We start from the raw sequence: 27,305 nt of genomic DNA on the forward strand, positions 1-27,305 counted from the left end.
GTTAGGAGAAATCTACCCAAAGCCTGTGAAGACCTTTCCCTGAAGAATGGGAGGAACGGTTTATTCCAAAGGACATGAAAGTGACTGAAGCACTATGGAGTGAGTGCTTAGAGTCTGGTCTGCCATCAAAGACACCAAAGTCGCCATCGCCAGTGGTATTGACTTTGGTGCTGCCACTGGACTTTGATGACTCAGGAAGAGACAGTGAGGCAGACTTTGAGCAGCTCTGCCTCCCCGATTTACAGTCAAGTTAAGACATCACCCCATGATGTCATTGGTCTTTGGAAATGAAGAAGGAACAACAATGGAATCCTGTCCCCATATGCGTCTTAGCGTTAGGTCGCATGGAGAGAGGGGAGCTGGTGTTGAAGTGGATAGAGCCCCGGGCTGGAGTCAGGAAGACTCCTCCTCCTGAATTCAGATCTGGCCTCAGACACTTCATGATATGCTGCCCACCGAGGGCCTCATCACCAAAGCAGTATCACAGGCGCTTCACCTCCTAATTTGGATGTTTCTGAAATACACTGCCTGCTTGCACCCATATTCCGAATGCTGTTGTCACTTGGCATCTGACTTGAAGTAGGGAAGAGCTCAAAGCCACTTTTAATGTTTTGGGATGATTTTAAGAAGCATCTCTGTTATTTTGCTAGGGACCTTACTCTGTGTGTGTTTTGATTTCTTTGCTTGTTAAGAGCCAGAGTTCCCCAGAAAAGAAACTGAGACCAAAATTTTGATTAATCAATATTTACCAAGTGATGGTGCTGTTCAGACCATTGTATTAGGTGATATACACAAAGAAATGGAAGAGATAAACTCAGCTCCTTGATGGGGCAGGCAGGGTGTACACAAGTAAAAGTATAGAAATGTTTTTAAAAACAGTTCTAAAAAAATCCAAGCCCATGTAAATGATGTACCTTATAATAAATGAGATAATATTTGTAAAGTACTTAGTAGAGTGCCTGGCATATAGCAGGTGTTTTATCAATGCTTATTCCTGACGTCTGGAGCCACAATGGCGGGGTAAGCAGTTAAGTCCTCTCATTGTTCCTTATTGACATTAAAAAACCCAGAAAATACCACTCTAGGAAAAATCCTGGAACAGTGGTGCCAGGAGAAAGATGGCTCATGAGGCTAGGGGGATTGAAGGGAAAGGTCCTTCTTGCTGTGACTGAAGGGGACCAGTGGAGGATGGGAGGCTTCCCGGCAGGCCCCACCTCAGCAAACCAGCAGGAGATCCTAAGCCCCAGGGTGGTGGAGCAGGCTGGCAACAAGACCAGGATCCCTCCCACCCTCCCACCCCACCCCAGAGCCTTCACATAGACAGGGGAACCAGCAGACATCAGCACAGAGAACTACCACTTACACAGTGGACAAGTGTCCGCCAGCAGCAGAACCTACCTGTGCTATAGTACAGCCCAAGGCAAAGAGGCGATCTCCAGTGACCAGGCCATCCCTACCCCCATAGCTTCAGTGTAACCCTTGGGGAGACGCAGTAAAACCCCACCTGGCATTGGCACATACCAGGCACTAGCTTAGCACCAGATAAACTACAGCCTCTGCAGCCTCCAGCTGCCAGAACCTGAGGCCCCAGCACACAAAGGCAATAACCAGACCCCTAGCCCCCAGCACAAGAAGTGTAGGACAGTGCCCCCTGTGCCTCAGAAGCAGAGATTTACTTTAAAAGGCAAATGCCATGAGCAAGAAACAGCATAGAAAATAAAAGACCATAGATTCTTATTATGGAGACAGAGAAGATCAAAACACCAATTCAGAAGAGGACATCATTGTCACTATGCTCACCTCTGAAACCTCAAAGGGGAATATGAACTGATCTGAAGCTCAAAAAGCCTTCTTGGAAGAGCTCAAGGAAGACTTTAAAAGTCAAAGTAGAGAGGTAGAAGAAACGTTGAGCAACTCCTTTAAAAATAAAATTGACAAAGTAGAAAAAAAAAGCACACTGAAGAAAACAACTCCTTAAAAAATAGAATTGGTGAAATGGGAAAGGAGGTACAAAAGCTAACTGAAGAAAACAATTTGTTAAAAATTAGAATTGGGCAAATGGAAGCTAATGACACTATGAGACATCAAGAATCAGTTCAGCCAAATCAAAAGAATGAAAAAATAAAAGAAAATGTAAAATACCTCATTGGAAAAACAACTGGCCTGGAAAATAGATCTAGGAGAGATAATTTAGGAATTATTGGTCTACCTGAAAGCTGTGATGAAAAAAAGAGCCTGGACAGCATTTTCCAAGAAATCATCAAGGAAAAATGCCCCAGAGTGCAAGAACCAGAGAGTAAAATAGTCATCAAAAGAATCCATCAATCACCTCCTGAAAGAGATCCCAAATTGAAAACATCAAGGAATATTATAGCCAAATGCCTGAATTATCAGGTTAAGGAGAAAATACTGAAAGTGCCCAGAAAGAAACAATTCAAATATCGTGGAATTACAGTCAGGATTACACAGGACCTTGCAACTTCTACATTAAAAGATCAGAGGGATTGGAATATGATATTCCATAAGGCAAAGGAGCTTGGATTACAACCAAGGCTCAACTACCCAGCAAAATTGAGCATAATCTTTCAGGGGAAGAGATGAACATTCAGTGAAATAGGGCACTTCCAGACCTTCCTGATGAAAAGACCAGGGCTCAACGGAAAATTTGATCTTCAAATACAAGACTCGAGAGGCATAAAAAAGTAAACAGGAAAGGGGGAAAAAACATATTATTCAGTAAGGGTAAATTGTTTATATCCCTACATGGGAAGATGATACTTGAGAATTGTATCCTTATTATGACATTTAAAAATAATATACATAGACAGAGGGCGTGGGTATAAATGAACTGATGTGATGATAAAAAGAAACTTAATAAAGGAGCTAAAGGGGATTGTAATGGGAGAAAAGGAAAGGAGGAGGCAGAAGAGGGTAAATTACATCATATGGGGAGGCACAAAAACATTTTACAATAGAGGGAAAGAAGGGGGGGGGGCATAACATACTCAAGTATAGAAATCTAACTTTCCCTACAGGAAAATTTTATCATCATTTGATCATTAGGAGGGTATAGGGGGAAGAAAGGGAGGGGTAGTTAGAAGGGAGGGAAGAAGTAGTAAGGAAAAAGGGAAAGAAAAGGGAGAGGGCTGATGGGAGGGAAGATTGAGGGAGATGGTCAAAAGCGAAACTCTTGTGAGGAGGGAAAGGGAGAAATAAAAGTAAAAACGGGCATGGGGGAAATAGGATGGAGAGAAAGACACAGATAGTAATCATAACTGTGGATGTGAATGGGATAAACTCTCCCATAAAACAGAAGCAGATAGTACAATGGATTAAAAATCATAATACTACAGTATGTTGTTTACAAGAAACACATTTGAAATGAGGATACACACAGGGTGAAGGTAAAAGTCTGGAGTAGAATATATTATGCTTCAGCCAACATAAAAAAATCAGGGGTAAGCAATCCTAATGTCAGACAAAGGAAAAGCAAAAATAGATCTAATTAAAAGAGATAAGGAATGAAACTATGTCCTGCTAAAAGGCACCATAGACAATGAAGTAATATCATTACTAAACACATATGCACTAAGTGGTATAGCATCCAAATTCTTGGAGAAGTTAAGGGAGTTACAGGAAGAAATGGACAACAAAACTATACTAGTGGGGGACCTCAACCTCCCTCTCTATGAACTAGATAAATCTAATCTCAAAATAAACAAGAAAGAAGTTAAGGAGGTGAATAGAATTTTAGAAAAGTTGGATATGGTAGACCTCTAGAGAAAATTGAATGAGAGAAAGGAATCTACCTTTTTATTGGCAATACATGGCATCTACACAAAAATCAACCATTTGTTGGGGCATAAAAACCTCACAATCCAGTGCAGAAAGGCAGAAATATTAAATGCATCCTTTTCAGATCATGATGCAATAAAAATTATATGTAATAAAAGGTCATGGAAAGATAGACTAAAAATTAATTGGAAACCAAGTAATCTAATCCTAAAGAATGAGTGGGTCAAACAACAAATCATAGAAACAATCAATAACTTCATCCAAGAAAATGACAATGAGACAGCATACCAAAACTTATGGGATGCAGCAAAAGCAGGTCTTAAGGGAAGTCTTATATCTCTGAATGCTTACATGAATAATATAGAGAAAGAGGAGATCCGTGAATTTGGCATGCAATTTAAAAAGCTAGAAAAAGAACAAATTGAAAACCTTAACCTGGTTTAGCCTGTCTGCCAAGACAGTTTACTGGAGTGTGGCCACTGCACATGCTACAGCTTGAGCCACAGGTGATAGCTGGGTGAAGATTGACATGGAAGGTGGATAAGCAGCTCTGAAAAGGGCTCAGCCAGCCCTCACACTGGAGGTGCTAGTCTTGCCTAAAATTTCCTAAGAAGGCCATCTAGAATTGATGCCTCTACTTCCTTTTCTTTCACTCTCTTTTAACTCTTCAGCCTGGCTTCTGACCTCATCATTCACTTGTAACTGCTTTCTCCAAAGTTACCTTTATCTCTTTACTGCCAGATCTAATGGACTTTTTTTTTTCAATCTTCAACCATCTTGACCTTTCTGAAGCCTTTGACATGGCAGATGCCTTCTCCTTCTTGATATTCTCTAGATTTCTGTGACATTACTCTATTCTGGTTCTTCTCCTACCTGTCTGACCACTCCTTCTCAGTCTCTCTTGCTAGGTCTTCATTCAAGTCACAGCCTCTAAAGGTAGGTGTCTCCAAGGCCTCTTTCCTGGACCCTCCTCTTTTTCCTCTCTGCTTTTTCACTTGATATCATCAGTTCCCATGGTTTAAGTGATCATCTCTATACCATTGATTCTCAGATCTACTTATCCAGCCCTAACCTCTCTCTAACCTCCAGACTTGTATCTCCAACTACCCATTAGAAATCTCAAACTGGATATTCTATAGACAACTTAAATTTAACTTATCTAAAACGAAATTCATTCTCTTTTCTCTCAAACACTTCTGGACTTCCCTATTACCTTTAAGAGCACCACCATCTTCCTAGTTACCCAGGATTACACCTACATATGTCATCCTTGACTCCTCACTGGCAGGGGCAAGACAGGCAGTGTCTTGTGGGTGTCCATGTCCCTGGAAGGATTGCAGTTATTGACTCCCCTCTCATCCAAGTGGTGTGTGCAACTGTGTTGTTCTCTCCTGGCCACCCACAAAGGTCTACATGGGAGAGTCAGGGGAGGGACAAAGTGAGGGGACAGACAGGGAACCCCCAACAACTGCAGCTTTCTCACACTCCACCTCCAGCACTGTGCCTTTGCATTGGTTCTCCATCATTCCTGGAATGCTCTCCTTCCCACCCCACTCCATTTTTTTTTTTTTTTGCAATCCCTGGTTTCTTTCAACACTCAGCTGAAGTACCAACTTTAGCCTGAGGCTTTTCCTGATCCTCTGTTTTCCTGACTCTGTTCCATCCACAGTTACCTTGTACCTACTTTGTATGTATTGTGTGTATATCTATAGCTGTATTTGTTGTCTCACGACTCCCTCTTAGCATGGTGTGATAGTAATGGCAATTAAAGATTCCCCTGTATTGGCTTGGTTTTCAAATTGATTGTGTTAAAACCCAGAGCTTGTTAATCCCACCTGTGGGATGGACTTGTTGATGTGAAAAGAAAGTCCTGAACTGGGAGGAGCTGGTGATGTAGATTTGGAGAGACAAGAGAGAGGCGGAGGATCTTTTTGGGGGCGGCGCCTCGTGGAGAGAGAGAGACTGGGGTAGTTGCTGGGGGCCGCTTTGAGTTGCCCTGGACTTTTGAGACCTGCCCCCTGGGCTGCCAGGGACTGGGGAGACATGGCTGTTTTGCTGGTGCTTTGTCTGTCTGTTTTGATGTTGTTTTGCCGGATTTGTCCACTGGTGAAAGACGGTCCTTTTGTTGGGGAAGTCCTGGAGCCTGGCTGTTCGCTGAGGGGCCCTGAGACTGTCCTGCAGACGGAGAGTGAATGCTGTCCGCTGGTGAGGGACAGTGCTGTTGTTGCAGGGGTCTGGAGACTGTCCTGCAGACAGAATGAATGCTGTCTACTGGTGAAGGACAGTGCTGTTGTTGCAGGGGTCTGGAGACTGTCCTGCGGACGGAGTGAATGCTGTCCACTGGTGAGGGACAGTGCTGTTGTTGCAGGGGTCTGGGAACCTTTCTGTTGGTTCGGAGGCCCTGAAGAGGGATTTTCTTGTTGTATGTTTGCAGAGATCCTGGGAGAGGGCTTTGCTGATGTGTTCGGGGGTTCTAGGACTGTTCTACAGACGGAGGGTGGATTCATGGGGGGACTGGCAATGTATCTTGTGGCCTTGCTGGGCCTTGTCTCCCCAGGGGCTGGGATTGCTGAGAACTTGCCTCTGTGTCGGGATGGAGGGGGGACCTCCATTTGGGTATTGAGTGCTGTGTTTGGACTTGATGTGGCTCTGGGGTGGATTCGGTTGTGATCCAGGGGTGGGGAACTTTTGACCTTATGTTTGGAAGCTGATCTCCATTTGGGAGGAGGGGCTTTGTGGTGGACTTGGTTAAGGTATAGCCTAGGGGTGGAGAAGTATTTAGAACAGAGACTTTGTAATTGATTGAATGATTGGAAGGTCCTGGGGTGGGGTAGTACTTGGAGATTATTTAATCATACTTAGTAAATACTGTATTTTGAATGATGTCATGTTTTGATCTTCTCTGTTCTGGGTTTGTTACTGAATAAAATAGAGAGCACCTATGCTGGTATTTTGAACCTGGGAAGTTGCCTTTGCTTGGTATTACATTACACATGGTTAGGATGAAAATTCCTTTAAGGTAGAGATGATTTCAGTTGTCTTGGTGTCCCAGTGTAGCACTTAATAGGTAGTAGATAATTAATTAACTTGCTGATTGTTTCATCCTAATCCCTTACAAATTCATCCTTCTCCCAGAATTATGTGGAAATAGGAGAACAGATCCCCCCATTCTCTCTTGTTCCCTTGACACCCCTATGCACCACTGTGCATAGCCTGTAACATCTCATGATATAAAGAACAGAAAATAGGCAGGTAAGGCTAGATTATAAAGTGTTGCACAAGGAAGTAATATGTGAGAAGGTCAAAAAGGTAGGATAGAATCAGATTGTGAAGGGCTTTAAAATGTTAAACACAGGAGTTTATATTTGACACGGAAACTAATTGGGATTTACTGGGGATTTATGGAGTAGGGGGGTAACATGGTCAGACTTATGCTTTAGAGAAATCACTTTGCTGGCTTTGTGAAGGACAGATTGGAATAGGGAGAGACTTGGGGCAGGGTGACAACTCGGGAAGTAATTGAAATAGTACAGGAGAGAGCTATCCAGATCTAAATTAAAGGAACTGCTGTGTGAGTCAAGAAAAGGAGATATCTGTGAAATAGGGGCAGCAATGAGTAGATCTGGCAATTGATTAGATATGGGGGAGGGGAGGTATGAGGACTTAAGAATGACACCAAAGGGGCAGCTAGGTGGCGAAGTGAGTAAAGCACTGGCCCTGGAATCAGGAGGACCTGAGTTCCGTTCGGCCTCAGACACTTAACAGCCACACAAAAATACTAGCCGAGTAACCTTGGGCAAGTTACTTAACCCCAGTGGCCCTCCAAAAGGCAAAAAAAAAAAAAAAAAACCTGTATTCAGGGCACACTTTTTTCAGTTTAACCTACATTATTAACATTTTCTCCATTGCTTTCTTAAGTCTAGATGATCAGCAAAAAATAAATAAACCAAGGTTATATTTGTAACATTTCCCAATTTCTGAGGTATAAATGTTTACACTAAAAGCATAATTCGAGCTGACTCCCAACACACTGCAGGTTCCACCCCCTAAAAATTACCTTTTTTTTTTGTATGTGTACATGCCATCTCTCCAAATAGAATTAACTTTTTGAGAGCAGAGATCATTTCATTTTTGTCTCTGTAGCTGTAGGGCCTGATACATACTTGGCATTTAGTCAAGGCTTGTCAATTGCTTGTCTTTTTTATTGAGTATAGGCATTGTGGTTGGCGTGGATGAGAACACTGCTTTTTCCTGGCCTGTGTGTAACAGATGTGGCAATGGGAGACTGCAGCAGGACCCAGAAAGCGGGTAAGAATCAGTGTTACTGTCCTTTCAAGCCCCTCTCTAAGGCATTAAGTGAGGCAGGAAAGAAGTCCAAAAGGAAACTGAAAGGCTAATGTAGCTCCTGTTGTCCATCCCTCTAACTGCCAAGGGCTGGCTCCATCCTGCCTGAAGGATCTGATTCCCCAAAAGCCCAAGCAGATTTCCATGTGATTATCAGGAGATACCTAAAAGTCAGGCATAGCCTGAAGTGGAGCAAAGCCTGAGAAATAACTGAGCCCCCAGGAGCCCCTGGAAAAAGCTCTGATATGTCTTAGGTTCTGTCTCAGCAGCAAGGGGATACTGCTGTATCTGAGGGCTCCTCCTACCTGAAATATGGGGGAGGAGAAATTGGGATGTTTTTGTCCTAAATACCAGTCATTTATAATCAGCCAAGAGGATAAAGGAAAATTGAGGCCAGAAAGAGCGAGTGAGAAATCCTGATGGCTGTACAATTTGTCCTTTAGGGAAGAAAAAAAAAATCCAGGCTTTTCCCTTAGGGGAAAAAAAAAAGACTGAGCAAAAGTCATCTGACATTGGTATTTGCTATTAAGAACGTGCTTGTAAATGAGTGCGTACATACCATGTGACCAGCAACCACAGCCCTTTTTCTACTGAAGTGTCCAATAAACAGATTTAAAAAACAAAACAACTACTAGTCACAGAAATTCCTAGTCTGCTTAAACTACACAAACAACTGTTAATCTGGGGCTCTCATGGCTAGTTTCAAGTTCACTGCTTTTCCCAATCAATTCTCTTGCCTCCTCTTTGGATGTCCTCATCACCAACATTTATTAAGCACCTGCTGTATGCTGAGCTCTGGGGACACAAGGATATAAAGACTGATACAGCCCCTGCCCTCAAGGAGCTTATACTCCAGCTGGCAGGTATAACTGCCCTGGAGACAAATAACTACAATGCAGATGAGAATGTGGTGAGTGCTTCCCAGAGGAAGGAGTGGGGGAAGGGTGCTGAGAGTGATCCCTTCCAGCTGGGGGAATGTAAGAGAGTTAACATAGGAGCCAAATGGCTAAATAGTAGTAGGCAGGGACTTCTAATGGGAAAAACATCACACACACACTCAAGAAAAGCACAGTCATTGCCTTTTGGCCCTTGGGAAACATAAAACAGCTCCTTTCAGTAAACTGGGTTAGTGACTTTCATTTAGAAGCAGGAACTTCCTTCTTGGCGTTTCAGAGATAAAATACAATAACTGTAACCATTAACCAACACTAAGGGGATGACAGGGTGTCCTGGTAGATAGTCAGAAATCAGTCAGCCAACAAGCACCTATTAAATGCCTGCTGTGTGCCCGAACTAGAGATACAAATACAAAAATGAAATTAGTCTCTGCCCACAAGGAACTCATTCCATAGGAGATAACACATACATAGGGAAGGGTATACAAGATAAATATCTACAAAATTTGTGGAGTTTGGGACCAGACCTGTGATTTCATTGGTAGAAGGAACTCTGGAGGAAGAAATGTCCTCTGCCAATGCAGATCATTGATCATACTGCAATCTATGATGTTAGTGATGCCTAAAGTGACTTGCCCAAGGTCACACTTCCTGGGTGTCAGAAGTGGGATCTGAAGAAGTGGGACCCAGGCCTTCTCACACAGCCTCTCATATAAGCCATGAGGAGCTGGAGGGATCAGGAGAAGTCTCAGGTAGGAGGTGGAATTGGAGCCAATCTTTGGTTTAATTTGCTTATTTTCAGTTTTCAACATTCATTTCCACAAGATTTTGAGTTACAAATCTTCTCCCCATCTTTCCCCTACCCCCACCCCAAAATAGTGATCCTACTGAATACCCCTTCCCCAATCTGCTCTCTCTTATATCCTCCCCCATTTCCCCTCTGACTTTCTAGTGGGGCAAGATGAATTTCTGTACCCCAGGGCCTATATTGGAGCCAGTGTTTGAAGGAAATGAGGGATTCTGAGGGGGCACGTTCCAGATATGGGGAACAGCTTGGGCAAAGACGTAGAGCCGGGAAATGAAGGCTGCATGTGAGAAAGAGCAAAGAAGGCTTGTCTTACTAGACCAAAGAGAACATGAGGAAGACTGTTACAGTATAAAGCTGGAGAGGACAGGAGCCAGGTGCTGAAAAGCTTAAAATGCCAAACCCAGGAGTTCATGTTTGATGCTAGAAGCAACAGGAAGTCATTGAAGTTTACTGACTGTGTGTGTCCTTTCCCCCACCTTGTGTAAAACCTGTGCTTTACGAAAATCACCTCGAGAACTTTGGAGTGTTGAGAGAGGAGGCCAAGAAAACAGTTAGGAAGGAGCTTCAATAGTTCAGACCCTTAACCACTGTTTGCCTCAGTCTCCCCAATTGTAAAATGGCTATAATAATAACACCTACCTTTCAGGGCTGTTGTGAGGATCAAATAAGATATTTATTTAAAAAAAAAAAACTCAGTACAATCCCTGGCACATAGTTGGTACTTTATTCTCTTCCTTTCCCTTCTCTTCCCTGAGAGGTGACAAGGGCCTCGACATAGATGCTGGTCATGTGAATGAATAGAAAGGGACATAGATAGGAGAGTTGTTGTGGAGGTAGAATAAACAAGACTTGACAAACAATTGCAAATACAAGGTGAGGGATAAGTGAGGACTCCAAAGTTGCAAATCTGTATGACCAGAAGGATAGTGGTACCCCAGTTAAAACAGGGAAGTTTGGAAAAGGAGTGGGGGGGGTGGATAATGAGTTATTTGTGCATATTAAGTGTGACATGCTTCTGGATATCCAATTTGAAATATCCAGTGGGCAGTTGGTGATATGAAGCTCAAGAAAGGGGATAAGATTGGGTGTCTAGGAATCATCATGGAAAAAAAAAACCAGTTGATCAAATGATAATTGATGAGATGATAAAAAGAAAAGGCCTGGGACAGAGCTTTGGGCTACACCCAAAGTTAGAGAACAGGATATAGATGAAGCTGTAGCAAAGAAGAGAGAGTGGTGAGTGTATCCCAGAGGAGTAGGGGATGGTAGTATCTAAGTCTGCGAAGAGGTCAAGAAGAAGACACCATCAGATCTGGCCATTCAGAGATCACTGATGACTTTGGAGGGAACCATTTCATTTGAGTGCTGAAGTCACCAGCCAGAGTGCAAGGTGTACAGAAGTGAGGAGGTGGAGGCATTGAAGACAAACAGCTGTTTCTGAGAATTTGTCTGTGAGAAGGAAGAGAGATGGAGGACAATGGCTTGAGGGGATGGGCTGGTCAAGTGACTGTTGTTTTTTTTTAAGGATGTTGGGAGACAACAGAATGAGCCAGTAGATTATTCTTATATTAGATTGAAGACCAGGATTAGAAGAGATGATTGTCAAGATCTGCTGGGGAAGACGGGATCCAGCGTGCAGATACAATGGGAAGCCTTTGGGTAAAAGCGGGAGAGAACTGGGGATAATGTCAAGAGGTCTTGTGATGGAGAGTAGGGGAGAAGAGGGATGGACGATTTTTTTTCCAATAAAGTTTGAGGTAGAGTCTTCTGCTGAGAAGTGAGAGAAAGCCAGTGTGGAAGAGGACAGGAGAGGGTTTGGAATAGCTGCTGAGGGGAGTATAATGGCAAATCAATTAGGAAGCAGCAGAAGGATGGCCTTTCATGGAGGTGTGGAGGTGGCAGACTGTGTGAGCACTTAGGACCTCCACATCCCGCTTCTGACACCTGCCTGTGGGGCCCTGGGCAAGGCACTAACCTTGTGATAGCCCCCAGGCAACTCCCTAAGACCATAAATTGCAGATGTGCACCAGGTGTTTCCTATATGAATGAAATCACATGTCTAGCTTTTAAATGTTTTGTACTCTTTTAACATAGCAGATGTTACTCCCTCAACCCAAGTAGAAGATGGAGTGACTTAACAAACATTAATGCTTATATACAAGTGTATCTATTTCTCACACATCTGACTCTCTTCTTGTTGTTGCTGCTCGGTTTTTAAATGCCAGAGGATCCTTTCAGTGTGACCGATGCTCCCTCACTGTCACGTCTCCACTTCTCAGAATGCACCTAGAAGTGGTTCTGGCCTGTCCTTCTAGACCACGGGCTAACGTGAAAGTAAAGGTATGAATGAATTAAACTAATGAGAGAGAAGAAGCGTGTTTACCTCTCACTTGCACCACAGCACAGGGGAGATGGAGATGCTCCCCAGCAGTAAATGAGGGGGTGGTTTTGCTGATGGTATTGATTCAGACCCTCCGGAAACTTCATTGAGAAAAGTGACTGTGGCCCAGGGGAGGGTTTTCTGTCCTACAGTTTATGTGACTTAAATAAAGACCATGAGGAGATCCTGCTAGTTGCAGAAGTCTAAACCATGATATAAAAGACAGGACACAAGGTTCTAGACTTAACATATTAATTTTCAAAACATGACTATTTTTAACACAAGTGCTCATGTTCATGGGATTTTAACACACTCTCCTGTTTTCTCTTTTCCTGCAGCTGTTGCAAAGGAGTATTTCTTCACTCCTGATGTTTTCCTCCAGTGAAGATGGGGTAAGTACAAGTAATTAGCATCCAAGGCAAACTGATTTGCTTTCTAGAACATATGCAAGCCCCAGGAAGGCCCCCTCCCCCCAAAAGAACAACAGCTGGAAGGCTGTTCTCCTTATGCAGTGTTAGTAACAGCCCTGCCCCCCCCAAGATTATGTATATGCTAAATAACTTAGAATTGAATTCGAACATGGAGCGAAGTAAGCAAAAAAAAAAAGCCCGTGGCTCCCAAGATGATTTTATAGAAATAGATAACTAAGGGTTTTAATGGTACCTTGTACTCTTTGGAGAACTGTATACTTACACACATGGGGCAGCTATGTGTGGGCTTAGTGTTAGAGTTCAAATCTAGCCTCAGAAACTTAATAGCTACCGTGTTTCCCCGATAATAAGACCTATCCCGAAAATAAGCCCTCCCCTTACTGTGTAAGATTCCTCTAAAATAAGCCCTCCCCCGAAAATAAGCCCTATTGAGATTGCTACTGTAGTGAAGGTGATCCCCTGCGCTACACGCTACATTACGGTACCCTCTGTATGCACCATCCCCCCCCGGGTGAAACGCATGCCGCGCTCCGAGCTGCAGCAGTGAGCGCGTCATCCTGTTCTTCCCCAGTGATTTGCTTGCTGGTACATTTTTTTGTTCACATTTACCTGTTTATTAAAATTGCTGTCAATGTTCATTAAAATAAGCCCTCCCCTGAAAATAAGCCCTCTGATGTTTTTCTGTCCAAAAGAATAATAAGACAGTGTCTTAATTATTGGGGAAACACGGTATGTGATCCCGGACAGTTCACTTAACCCTGTTTGCCTCAGTTTCTTCATCTATAAAATGAGCTTCAGAAGCAAATGGCAAACCATTCTGGTATCTTTGCCAAGAAAACCCTAAATGGTATCACAAAGAGTCAGACATGACTGGAAAAGGCAACAACATACATATAAATCTTGAAATACATGTCTAAACTAGGTGAGACAGTGGACAGAGTGCTAGACTTGGATTCAGGAACCGCTGAAATCCTGCCTTAGACACTTCCTTAGCTGTATTATACTTGGCCAAGTCACTTAACCTGCATCTGCCTTTTTTCATCTGTAAAATTGGAATAAACATAGCACCCACCTCACAGGGTCATTCTGAGGATCCAGTGAAATAACCCCTGTAAAGTGCTGTGTAAACCTTAAAGTGCTGTCTCTCTCAATGCTAACTGGCCATCCCATGCTAACAAGGTCATCCAGATAGGGCCTTGAAGATTCCCTGCCAATTCCATGATTTTGTAAGGTGTTTTATGATAGATGGATATTGCAGCATACAGGTGGCAGGTAAACTTGCTATTATCTCTACTCAGAATACTCTAGTGAATACAGATATCCCTTCCACCTTGAGGAGGTTAGAGGCATAGCACCCTGCCTTGATCAGGAAAATCCTCATAAAACTTTGTGGCTCTCATTTCACACCTGGCACTAAAAGATAAAATATATTGATATTATGCTAAAATATATATTTTATGAATTTCTGAGTTTCTAAACTTTTTTGTGTCGTCTGCTGGCCTTCACATGCTGTCTATAGCTTCCTCAAAACTCCTCCAAAATTACTGTATAATTTCCTATGCTGACCAATGATATATCAAAACTGAAATCAGGAAAGTCAAGATGTGGGAGAGATAACTGTATTGTCAAATGCATCTCATAGAGTAAATCAATCAGTCAGTCAGCTAGTAGTTAAGTCCCTACTAGTGCTAATGACTGTAAGTGGTTTCAAACTAAAATAGAAATGGGGACCACTAAACCTTTAGGACTCCTGCAAGCCACATATTGACTTAGAAAACCATACCTGTTTGTAGATTTCTTTTTTAAAAATGAACCTATCAACACATTAAAATTCGATAGGAAGGAACCATATTTTAATCTGGTTCGGGCTGAACTTGTGGGCCACATTCAGGTCTAAGGGCTGTCACCTCTTCTCTGAGTATCACTTATAGTCCAGAGACAGTGGTTTCCTCGTGAAACATTAGCATCCCTAATGAGCTAGGAGAGCTAGCCCTGCCCTGTGAGGAATGCTGTTGTTAGACTTTACAGGATCATGTGATCATCAAGCCAGGGATCCCATCAGGAAGGGACCCCAGATGCCAGCTCCCCTCAGTTTACAGGTGAGGAGCCCTAGGAAGACCTTTCATTGTTGTTCAGTTGTTTTCAGTCCCTGTCAGATTCTTGGTGACCCCCATTTGGGGTTTTCTTGGCAAAGAAAACTGAGTCAAACAGGGTTACATGACTTGCCTAGGCCAGATTTGAACTCAGGAAGATGAGTATTTCTGACTCCAGGTCAGGCACTCTATCCACTTCACCACCCAACTGCCCTAGGAGGATCTAGGAAAGCTAAGTAAGTTGCCTGAGGTCATACAAGTAGTCACAGAAGCAGGATTTGAACCTAAGACCTCTGGCTCCAGAATAAGGATTCTTTCCATTGTTCTACTCTGAGTTGTTTTTATGTGTGTACATGTTGTCTCTCCCCCAAGAATAGTTTAAGCTCCTTGGGGGAAGGAACTACTGATTTTGTACCCCCCAGTGCCTGGCATAGTACTTTGCACATAGTAGGTGCTTCATAATTGCTTTTTGCCTGATTAAAAACACCCTTCCCCCTCCCCCAGGCTTAGTTTCCATATTCCACCAGGACCCTGACAAAATATTTGTAAACATTATATACAGCTCTGGGGGAAGGCAGAACATGTGAGGACTTTATATATCAAATAAATATGTTTTTATATTCTATACTTAATTCTATATATGTAATTCTATAATATAATTATAGGTTGTGGGTCTCAGGTACTTCTTTTAATTAGCTGCCAGAATGCTAGGATGCATTGGCCAATGGAGAGTCTCTTCGGCGATGTTCAGAGATAACCCCATTGCAGAATCTCTCTCTGCCTTCAGTTCAGTTGTCTGCCATTTTCCAAGGCTTCCCTTTCCCTCTAAAATGACTGCTTCCAGTAGTTTCTCAGTATTTCTATAGTAACAGCTTCATTTGACCCACTATCCTCAATTTAGATACAGTCATCCTGTTCCTTAGGAACCTCCTAGTGACCAGAACTGAGAATACTTATGGATGAAGCAATATTTTATGTCTTACATTTGCCTTTTATCTAATCTGTTAAATGTTTTACAGCTTTGAGTTATTACTTTGAACAAACTAAAGGACAGGCAGAATCATCATCATCCTCATAAACAGGACACTTGCTAAGTGCTCCCCTGGGTACTTAGTGCTAGCTACAATGCTTAGTCTTGGACTTTGCACACAGGGACTTCTTTCCCATTCTAATGTTGGATGCATAGATCAAGTACTTACTTGATGAATGGTTCATTGGCTGCTGGGTGTATGGGATGATTTGGCAGTGGGGACTCCGAAAACATCAGTTGACTGCATAGTATAGAAATTAAAATATAATCTGTTCTGAGGTTGTTACATGTCAGATATGTTGTTACATGTCATGCTATGTCAGAACATAGAGAATGTGAACATTTTCTTTTGTTTTAAGAGTTTCCATGTTTTAGGGTTTGGTTTTATATATATATATATATATATTCTGAACAAGAGATGTTAAGTAGGAAATTAGGGGCCATTTACAAAGGAAAAAGAGAAAAATGATGGAGAGTGATGGGTTAGCCGTGCAAGATGGATTGGCTCTAGCTTAAAAGGAAGAAGGATAGGTATTAAGGAGGGTGAGTTAGGTTCTCAGGAATATATCCCCTGTAAGGAAATGTGAGGAGCAAGAGGCTCAAGGTCTCTAATCCCCTGGATAAATGGATAAAGATAGAACCAGGTAGGAACATCAGTTCCTTCAGAAATCTATATATAGAGACTTTGATACAAAGGCTGCCCCTCTCTCTCTTTCTTATATGTTCTCCATCTTGGGCTGAGACCCAGAGGATAAAAGGACTCACTGGCAGTAATTCTTTTTCCCATCCACCTTGTTCCTTCCCAACAATGGCACTGTCACTCCTTCCAAATATTTTATACTAGATTATATGTAGTTTAATTTTTATATCTCTGTTCATTTTTATATCTCTGCTGCCCAGCACAGCTCCTTGCAAGTTGTAGTTGATAAATGCCTATTGAATTGATTGAATTGAATTTCTAATTTTCTGTAATCTCAGATTTCCTAAAATTTTCTGAAACAGAAACAAAAGCAACAGCCATGTGAATCTTGCCTAGGAGTGCAATATATTCTGATCCAGGATCAGGGACATCCATTTACAATCTGACATTTATTAGTGACAAAATTTAAAGTTGTTAAAAAGGAGGGCCCTTACGTTTCCTGGGCTCCCCACGGTGTGTAGAGTGCAGGTAAGGTCTACTTCTGTCTACTGCCAGAGCTGCTGATAGCATCAAGGCTGGCCAGTGTAGTAATGTCATCCTCTTGTTTTGGAGGCTGGATATAATATCCTATAGATTTTGTCCATAAAGAGTCCATATCCCCCAAAATCTTTAAAACAAGTTAGTAGTTCCTGTAACCAACACAACAACCCTCCCTGCGATGTGTGTTTGTGTTTGGTTAATGGGTCATGAGTGTTAAGTTTTGTGCCTTTTACTATCTTGTATCTGAGTCGTTGACTCCAGAGCCTTTGAATGGGCTAGATATCGGACGTGTCAGTGCTCAGCTATGGTATTAGAGAATGAAGACTTTACTACTTCCTTGGCTTTTAGTGACAAGGCGAAATGGAAGGACAAGCCTGCTGGGCCATGTTTGCCCAATGCACATTTCCTACACGTGTAGCCATGTGTTTATCTGAAGAATACCTGGGAGGTTGCCGTCTGTTGGTCATGTCATGTGCAGCATCAGAAAGGAAATAAACGATCACCCCAGCAGAAACCACTTATCTCTCACAAACCATAGCTCCCATTCACCGTGAATGGTCACCTGCCAAACTTGACATTTCTAAATGAAGCCGTGTGTGCTGTCTTCACCTAAAAAAACAATAATAATAAGGTTTCCTCTTAGACCCTTTTTTCTATTTGTGACTCAGAAAATCTGCAGCAAATGTCTGATGTCATCCATCCTATGGTGTCTGACAGAGGATTGCAGAATGCACTTGTCCAGCATCTGTCTGTTACTATAAGGGCAGCCGGCATAATAATCTCTGTTTGCAAAGTGTTTCATGTTTTTTCACATACGCACATCATCTCACAATTTCCTCTACTCTCTACTCTCCAGAGTATTACTAGAAGCAGCTGCAGTACAGTTGAAACAACATTGGATTAGGAGTCTGAAGAACCAAGTTCAAATCTCAGCTATGCCCTTATCTGTGTGACCTCGGGCAGTAATAATTCTGTTGTTCAGCTGTATGCGACTCTTTGTGACCCCATAGACCACAGCACACCAGTACTGACCATGAGGGTTTTTTTTGGCTAAGATACTGGTTTGCCATTTCCTTGTTCAATAAACATCATAATAGCTACCATTCATATGGCACTCACTATGTACCAGGAACTATGCTAAGCATTTTTAAATCATCATCTCATTTGATACTTACAACAACATTGGGAGGTATGTGCTATTATTATCCCCATTTTACAGATGAGATGACAGAGGGTAAGTGCTTGCTCAGGGTCACATAGCTATTAAGTGTCTGAGGCTGGGTTTGAACTTGGGTTTTCCTGACTCTCCAGGTCATACTCTCTGTGCACTTATAGGGCCTCCGCTGAGCATGGGATTCCCCTGGGCCTAGGGTTCCTTATCACTAACATAAATAAAGGAATTGTACTAAATGACCTCTCAGCTCTCTTCAGGTTTTAAAACTTTGATCCTGGGGTGGCTAGGTGGAGTAGTGAATAGAGCACCGGCCCTGGAGTCAGGAGGACCTGAGTTCAAATCCAGCCTCAGACACTTGACACACTTACTAGCCGTGTGACTTTGGGCAAATCACTTAACCCCAATTGCCCTCCAAAAAGCAAAAAAACCCCAAAAAACTTTGATCCTGTGATGATACCAGTGAACTCGGCACCTTCTTTAAAAATTGGAAATGTGTATAAGCTGGAGTGCCTTTATCCCTCCCTTGAAGGCTTTGTGAATACCCCTTACTTTCCCCCATTGCCTACTGTCAAACTCAGAGCTTCTCAGTTTTTGGTTTGTTTTGGATTTTTTTTTTTTTGCCTCAGATGAGATGTGATTGTCAATAACCACATGTTTATAAAGCTTCTGTCTCTGAGGTTTACTTTTAGCCCATTCAGTGCTCACTGACTACTCTGAGGTGAGTTCAGGTGTGCCCTGTTTTATGGAGAACTAATCAGGCTTGTGAACATCCAAATGATCAAAATAAGTAAAGATCAGATTATAATGACCTTTACAGAAAGAATCACCCTAGGTTTACAATGTAGTTGTTTATTATTTGACTGGTGAGCAGCTTTTCAAAACCACACCTATTTTGTAAAGCAGCTGGTGACCCAGTGGATAGAACACTAGGCCTGGAGTCAGGAAGACCTGAGTTCACATTTAGCCTCAGATACTGACTGCTAGCTGCGCCACCCTGGGCAAGACACTTCACCTCTGTTTGCCTCTGTTTCCCCATCTGTAAAAATGGGGAGTAAAAGTACTTCCATTCCCGGGTTGTTGCGAGGAACAATTGAGATGATAATTGTAAGGCACTATGCTAAGTGCCTGGACATAGTAAAGTGCTACATAAATGTTAGCTATTATTATTGTAGCAAAACGCATCCTTATAGAGCAAATATTCATATCCCCATTCATCAGATGGAGAGATTGAATCATAGAGTTGACTGCAACCTAAGGTATCATACAGTCCAATTTCCACACTTTATAAATGCAGAAACTGAGACCCAGAGGAAGGAATTAACTTACCCAAAGTCACACAACTAACTAAAGGCAGCAGAACTGGGCCTCAGGTTCTAGTTCTTCAATTATAAAAATAGCTAACATAAATACCGAGCTTTAAGGCTTATAAAGTAGTTTTCATATGTCATCTGATTTTACCCTCACCACAAATCTGTGAGGTGTGTACTAGTATTGTCTTCATTTTATAGCTGAGGGATCTAAGGCTGATAGGTTAAGTAACTTGCCCATGGTCTGTGGTTAGTTTAGTAAATGTTAGAGACAGAACTTGAACTCAGGTCTTCTTGATTCCCCATCCAGCATCCTGTCTCTAGGCCATTGGTATCAAACTCAAATAGAAATAGATCTTGGCAGGCTGCATATTGACTTTGTTGTTCAGTCGTGTCCAACTTCTCATGATCCTGTGGACCATACTGTCCATGGGAGTTTCTTGGCAAATATACTGCAGTGGTTTGCCATTTCCTTCTCCAGTGGATTGAGATAAAGAGAGGTTAAGTGACTTGCCCAGGGTCACATAGCTAATAGATGTCTGAGGTTGGATTTGAACTAAGGTTTTCCTGATTCCAGACCTAGGGCTCTAGCTGTTAAGCCATCTAGCTGCCCCATATACCAATTTTTAAAACTACAAATTAACATTATCTTTGTTGTATTTTTATTTATTTTGTTAAATATTTCCCAGTTACATTTTAACATGGTCTCAGCTATAGCCAGGAGTGCTGTGAGCCATGCCTGTGGGCTGCATGGTTGATACCTCTGTTCTATGTCTCCTAGCCACCTCAGTCCATCTTCTTCCCCTACATCACGCTGCTTCCCATGGAGAGGTTAGAACCATTAAATGAATGGCTTGCCAAAGTGGTAACTTAAACCAGTGTCCAGCCAGGTAACAGTCAGTGGTCAAATGTTTTTACATTCTTGTAACTCAACACTGCCAACCCAAAGTTGACCTCTCCTTCCTGAGTTCATATGTGGCCAGAAAGGAGATGGGGGACATTCCAAGGTCTGTTTGAAAGTGGCACTTAAAAATAGGGACCCAAAGTTCAAGGGCTTTCATCAGATTAAGAAAATGACCTTGGAGTGGGCCACTCCTGCAGCTGGAGAAGCACAGGAAGGATGGAAGGGAGGCATGTTTATGACTGGGAGGCATCCTGAGAATTGAGCTACAATTGGTGGGTGGTCTGTTACCACCTTGGGCCTCTGATTTTCCTGAAAGGATCGGTGTCTGTTGTGATGCTGGGCAGTGTGGTAGAACGAGAACAGAGTTAATCGGTCTCTCTGGATTCAAATCACCCTTCTACCACTGACTACTTGTGTGACCTAGGCCAGGATACTTCACCTACCTTGGCCTCAGTTTCTTTATCTGTAAAATAAGGAGGTTGGATTAGATGGCCTCTAAGGTCCCTCCAGCCTTTGATCATGACATAAACTCTTGGGAGTGATGGCAGCTACTTCGGTATCAGATGCCACCATTAATTGAGGACCATAGTTAACTTACTGCCTCCAGAATCAAATGAAAAATCCTGTTTTATTCAGAGCCCTCTATAACCTGCCCCCCCCACACACACTTTTCCAGGCTTTTCACACTGCTTGTGCACGCACGCACACAATATATATATTTTCTTCACTCTTCAATCCATGGACAATGGTCTCCTTGCTGTTCCTCAAACAAGATATTCCATCTTTCGACTCTGATTATCTCCTTTGGCTTTTCCTACAGTGCTTTGCTCCTCATCTCTGTGTCCTGATTCCCAACTTCCTTTAAATCCTAGCTTAATCTACCAGAAGCCTGTCCTAATCCTTCCTAACTGTTGTGCCTTCCCTATTAATTATTTACATTTTATTCCTTACTAATTGGTTTGTACATAGCTGTTTACTTAAAATATCCTTCATTAGATTGTAAACTCCCTGAGGGCAGGGATTGTCTTTAGCCTTTCTCTGTGTCCCTAGCTCCTAGCACAATGACTGGCACATAATAGGTGTTTAATAAATATTTATTGGGTCAGGTAGGTGGTGCAGTGGATATAGGAGGGGCCTTCGAGTCAGGAGGACCTGAGTTCAAATGTAGCCTTAGACACTTGATATTAGCTGTGTGACCCTGGACAAGTCACTTAACTCCAGTTGCCTCACCAAAATAAATACATAGATTAATATTTATTAACTGATTGGCAGGCAAAGAATGGGTGGAGATTTAGAAAGGCACTCCTTCTGCACTTGGGGGTTAGTCCTGGGTTGTACCAAATTGTACCAAAATTAAAATTAAACAAAATTAACTTCCTGTTGCCAGGTACTATGTGTTTTAAGTTACAGAGAGCCTAGCTGTGGCAAAAAAACAGCAATAAAAATAAATTTATTATAATAAATTTTTATTAACCACCCACTATGCCTAAGGCATTTCATTAGTCAAGGGCAAGGATTCTTATTCTGAGTTTTATAAAATATTTTGATGACTACATTTCAATAGAATTAGTTTCCTTTGTAATTCCATGGGTTTTATTTTATACACTTAAAAATATTCTGAAAAGGAGTCTATAGCCTTTGCCAGACTGACAAGGGGCCTGTGACTCAGAAAAAAGTTAAAGACCCCCTGCAGGAAGGGATACAAAGTATGTGAAGGATATGGTCCCTGCCTTAGAAAACTTAAGAGTCTAGTTGGGGAGCAAGACATATAGGCATGAAAAGATGAAACTTTAGAAGATAGTCCAGAGGTCAGGGGTGGGGAATCCAAAAGGATTTGTTCTATAAAATTTGGATTTAGTCAAAAAGCCACACTTGAGGATCTAGAAGGTCACATGTGGCCTCAAGGCTGAAGGTTCCCCACCCCTGGTCCAGACAAATAAAGGCAATTAGAGATCAAGGAAGAGATTAGAGCACTCAAAAATGGCATCAAAAAGGAGGTGAGATTTGGACTTGACCTAAAAGGATAGGGAGCATCTCATTAGAAGTAGAAGGGCATGGAGAGAATTTCAAGGAACAGCATTGTGAGAAAAAAGCACAGAAGTGAGAATATAGTCTATTTGGAGGGACAGTTAGACTCAATCCCACCCTGTTTGTTCAGTGCCCAGTGGTGTTGTGTAAACCAGTCTGGCTGCATCAGGGGAGTCTTGTAGAGGCAAGTGACAGATAAAGCTGGAAATGTATGTTGAGGCTAGATTTGCAGAGGGGAGAGAGTGGTATATTGAATGACAGGCAAGATTCCCATTGTACCACCCTTCAGGTGCAGGCCTTCACTTCTACTTTACTAAATTTGTGCAAGAAACATTTTTTGACAGGGACACTTGCAGGAATTCATTTTTGGTTGGCTATGCATATTTGTTACAAGGATTTTCTTTTTCTTTTTTTTTTTATGGAGTGAGAAGGCTGATTTTTTTAAATTTAAAAATAAAATTTAATCTTAAAAAAATTAACTTTTTAAAAATAGCTTCCTAATAGGTCTTCCTGGATCTACTGTCTCTTCCTCTAGTCCACCCTTTATAGTATGACCAGAGTAATCTTCAACCAGTGACTTGGTCATATCACTCGCGTGCTACTTCACATGAAACCTGCTTCATGAAGCCTTCCCTGATGTCTCTCATCAGTAACTTTTTCCCCCATGAATCTCATGTAGCTCTTGAGCATTTTCCTCTTCTTAATGTATTTATGTGTTGGATTGTTATTTTTATGTACTAGAAGAAGGTGAATGGAAGGGAATAAGCAAATATTTTACAAATATTATCTCACTGAATCCTCTTGAGAACTGGTGCTATTACCACCTGCACTTTTCAGCTGAACATACAAGGCAAACAGAGGTCATGACTTGCCCAAAGTCACACTGTTACTAGGTGCAGTAAATGTCTGAAGCTGAATTTGAACTCAGGTCTTCCTGACTCCAGGCCCTGGAGAGTCCATTGCTTCACCAGGTCCTTCACAAGGACAGGAACCCTGTCATTTTTAAACTTTGCATCTCTTTGCATAGCACAAAGCTCTTCACATAGTAATAATTTAATAAATTCAATTCAGTAGATATTTATTAAGGGCTTACTATATAGCAGGCAATGGAAATAGAAGGGGAAAAGTGTTCCTGCCCTCAAGGAGCTTACATTCTATAAGGGAAACAGAATGTGCTGATATAAATAAATACAAAGTAAATAATTTCCCAACGGGAGCTAGCATGAGGAGATGGGGGAGGGAATCAGGAAAGGTCTCATATAAGAGGTAGTACTGGGGCTGACTTTTAAAGAAATCTAGAGAATTCCAAAGAGTCAGTTAGGAAGTACATTCCAGGCGTGGGACAGCATGTGCAAACACAGAGACTGAGATGGATTGTTATTTATGAGGACCAACAAGGAGGCCATTTTGGTTTGACTATGAAGTATGAAGGGGAATAATCCGTACTAAATCCAATAAGTCAGTATAGGGCCAGATCATGAATGCTTTAAATACCAAACAGCAAAATTTGATTTTACCCTGCAGGCAACAGGGAGCATGGGAAGATTTCTGAGCAGGGGAGGAAAAGCTCAGAAGCATAAAAAAGCTTCTATCCTATTGTCTATTGAATTCAGCTGAATAAGGCCAGTTATGAGTTAAATTATTGGCCTACCTTTAGAAATAAAAATCCAAGGGCACAGCAGTTGTGTCTCTTTAATCTTACTGCATTTTCCCCCTGGAAGGTCAAAGTACTTTCTGCCTCCTATGGGAAGGGATAGATATTACTGTCTCCTTTGTTTCACAGATGAGAAAACAAAGGTAACTTAGTGAGTTTATATTGGAGCAGTGTCACCCCAGGTCTCCTAATTCTCAGTTTGGTTCCTCAGGTCCCCTAATTATAACATGACCCACCTCCTTTATATTGGTACTGAGAGGTCATCTACAAAATAGAGTGTATTACCAGGCATTTGCATATCATAAACTGTCATACAGGAAACGTTTAAATTTAGGACATACAGGTGGCAAATCAACAGTTTTAATCCTAATCACTTGATTACAAAACCATGCTTAATCTGAATAGAGGCTTTCCCATAAGACAGCAGTGTTTTATTTATGAAATTCCTCACTCAGGAAAGCCCAGGTCAGAGCAGCAGGAGGCTTGAGATGGCCCTAAGGACTAAGGAAAGGGCAGTCATTTGCATTAAGCAGTCCTGGGACTATTTATTGGCAAATCTCATGTCTTTTCAACACAGTTAGATAAAGCATCAAAACTCTGTAGATGTCAAATATTCCACTGAAGATGAGCTTAAAGGCCAAGACCTATTAAATTAAAACCAATTCCAGTGGAGAAAATTAAAACCCAGGTAGGAATCCTGGGCTTTGATTTTTCTCTATGACCTGGATCACGTGGCTTCATCTCAGTGGTCCTCAAGTTTTTTCATCTGTCAAATGAGAGGGCTAGACCCTAACTCTAATGAAGTATCTCTTAGTATCAGAGCACTTCCTTTAACTATCTTTATTCCCATCTAGTCATTTTTTCTGAAATAACCGTAACATTACTGAACTGACCACCGGCAGCGCCTCTTCCTGACCATAGTTCTCACTTCTCATCTCATGAATCAAGTAACAGGATTTTTGCTCCTGCTGCCTCTCCTGAAGACTTTGGGAGTTGGGGACTGTGAAAGTGACTGTACTTTGCTGATCACCCCATCCATATAGTGATAATGGGGCTTCAGTAGCCTGCCTTGAGTGGAGGCTTGTTCTGTACAGAGGTAAGGCAGGATGGATCCATACCGCCTTCAGCCCAACTACAATCAATGTTGGAACCAAAGGCAGTGTGGACTGCCTGACTCAGGTTCTCCCACATCAATAAAAGGACCAAATGATGAACTTTAATAATAATAGGTCATGTTTACATACACAGTTCCTACTATGTGCCAAATACTGTGCTAAGTGCTCTAAAATACTCTCATTTGATCCGAACAACTTTGAGAAGTAGATGCTACTATTATGCCCATTTTACAGATGAAGAAACTGAGGCAAACATCACAGCTAGGAATCATTTGAAACCAGATTTGAACTCAGATTTTCTAACTCCAGACTGGCATTGTGAGATTACACAATCTCATACTCTCTCTAAAGGTAACACCTTGACATATTGGCTGCTGTATTCCAAAACCCCAATTTTGAAAGGTTTAGGGTCTTACCATTATCCTTGACTTATTCTTCTCCATTCTATTTTCAGCCCTTGGGGAAAATGTTATGTTTTCATCAAGTACTTTAATAAAAAGCCCTCTGAAGGCAGGCACCTTTCTCTGGAGAAAGTTTTTTCTTTTCCTTTGGCAAATGGATAGGACAGTAATGAGTGATACTTGCTGTGAGGATTAACCAATAACCACCAGACATTTGCAAACAGAAGAGCATGGAGTGAGGAAAAAGGTGGCTTAGTCTAACAAGGTAGAACAGAAGAAATGATATCAAGGTAAGGGGACACTGAGGCATTTCATCAGGAAATACTTTGACAGTGTTATTAGATTGGGGAAGTCTCCTAAAGGAAAAGGAAGACACACTGCCAGAGTTATTGATTAGAGCACACTAACAGTATGTATCAGAATGGGTTACATGGCCAAAAGGAACATTTTTTTCTCTTTACATTTTCTGTAATTCCTCATCTAAGGGCAGTCTGTAAAATACTTAACCCAACATTACTATCAACAATAGAACCATAGGTTCTCAAGTACAGCCCCACCTCTGCTCCAGAGTCAGGAAGACTGATGACCTCAGACACAACTGTGTGATCTGGGCAAATCGCTCTGTTTCACTTTCCTTGTTTCAAGGCACCTAGCACAGAGCTGGCACTCAGTAGGCACTATATAAGTTGGTTTAGTTACTTCATTTACCATAAATCTTTGCATTGTAACTCAAGAATTTTTTTTCTTCCATTTGAGTGGCAGAAGGTCAGTTATTCTATAGAGGACCTTAAGCAGTGTTTTCCTTCTTTAGATAACAAAATATACAGGCCTAATCCTATTATGTGCTTTTATTACTACAGACTTATGAAGTGAAGAGTGTGCTGGGAAAGAAGGTGGGGCCATTAAATTGTTTCCTCCAGACCATAACCAACCACCCCACAAACTGCATTGGATTGGAGGAAATTGACCTTCTGCAAGCTGGAAGAAACTAATATGATGATTGCCTGTTACCATAGTGTCAATGAACTTTGCAGTGTTATTACAAAGTTGTTTTATAGTCACTTGTTAACTAAAGATCCAGAGGACTTATATTAATTACAAACAGTATCTTGAAATGCCACTTATATTCAATTTCTCTGGGAACACAGAAAAAGGATCATTAATTATCAAAATATACTTTTTTCTATATAATCATTAACTGTCATCATATGCAGTTGTAACAACATATTATTGGAATTAAAATGTTGCTGAAAATTTCTAAATGGATTTTTGATGTTTTAAACTTAAAAGGAAAAGTTAAAAATGTAAAGGTCATAGCTAGAACACCGTTTACTGTGATTCTAAGGATTTTTCCCCCTTGTAGTTTGATTTAACATCATCTCCTGAAGGAGCATACACTTATACAATTAATATCCAAAGTTCAGGAACTTTATTTTTAGAAAAGATGCCAAAAAACTGTGGCAAAGGTGAAATTGTTTCCCCATAAAATGTAGATAGTTAACCAGCATGCTATCATAGATCTACAGTATTACAATGGAAGTGTTAGATAAGAAGTTTTACAGCCTAATCATACCATGAAATATGGACCCAGAACAAAGATTAGGTAGATTTAAATACCTACGGGCAATATTCGAAGTCTCCCCAACTACAGAGAATCCCTTTTACCTAAATCAAAGATAAGAATATGGTTATCTTGTTCTTTTGTTGGCAGTGATTTAAATTGAATGTGAGGCCATGAACTAATTCTTTGCACCCTAAAAAGATT

The 27,305-nt window shown here is 41.6% G+C and overlaps 1 protein-coding gene and 1 long non-coding RNA gene across 10 annotated transcripts in view; one reads left to right on the forward strand and one right to left on the reverse strand.

The window, feature by feature from the left end:
- The window catches only part of SPIDR (scaffold protein involved in DNA repair), a 593,302-nt gene extending 566,500 nt beyond the window's left edge, over window positions 1–26,802 (forward strand). For all 9 annotated transcript variants that reach the window (XM_069099903.1, XM_069099905.1, XM_069099904.1 and 6 more), the window contains 4 exons: window positions 8,010–8,103; window positions 12,069–12,183; window positions 12,562–12,615; window positions 26,401–26,802. In XM_069099903.1, the coding sequence (XP_068956004.1) occupies window positions 8,010–8,103; window positions 12,069–12,183; window positions 12,562–12,615; window positions 26,401–26,532 (395 nt within the window). In that variant the 3' untranslated portion in view covers window positions 26,533–26,802. The remainder of the gene's footprint in view (window positions 1–8,009; window positions 8,104–12,068; window positions 12,184–12,561; window positions 12,616–26,400) is intronic.
- LOC138170518 (uncharacterized) overlaps window positions 1–27,305 on the reverse strand; it is a 53,200-nt gene that overhangs the window by 18,472 nt on the left and 7,423 nt on the right. The window contains exon 2 of the long non-coding RNA XR_011170646.1: window positions 17,399–17,566. This is a non-coding gene — a long non-coding RNA (uncharacterized lncRNA). The remainder of the gene's footprint in view (window positions 1–17,398; window positions 17,567–27,305) is intronic.

This window comes from Petaurus breviceps, unplaced genomic scaffold, assembly GCF_028583685.1.
Source record: "Petaurus breviceps papuanus isolate PSGF00001 unplaced genomic scaffold, PetGlider_PUasm1.0 38, whole genome shotgun sequence".
Classification (NCBI taxonomy): Eukaryota; Metazoa; Chordata; class Mammalia; order Diprotodontia; family Petauridae; genus Petaurus; species Petaurus breviceps.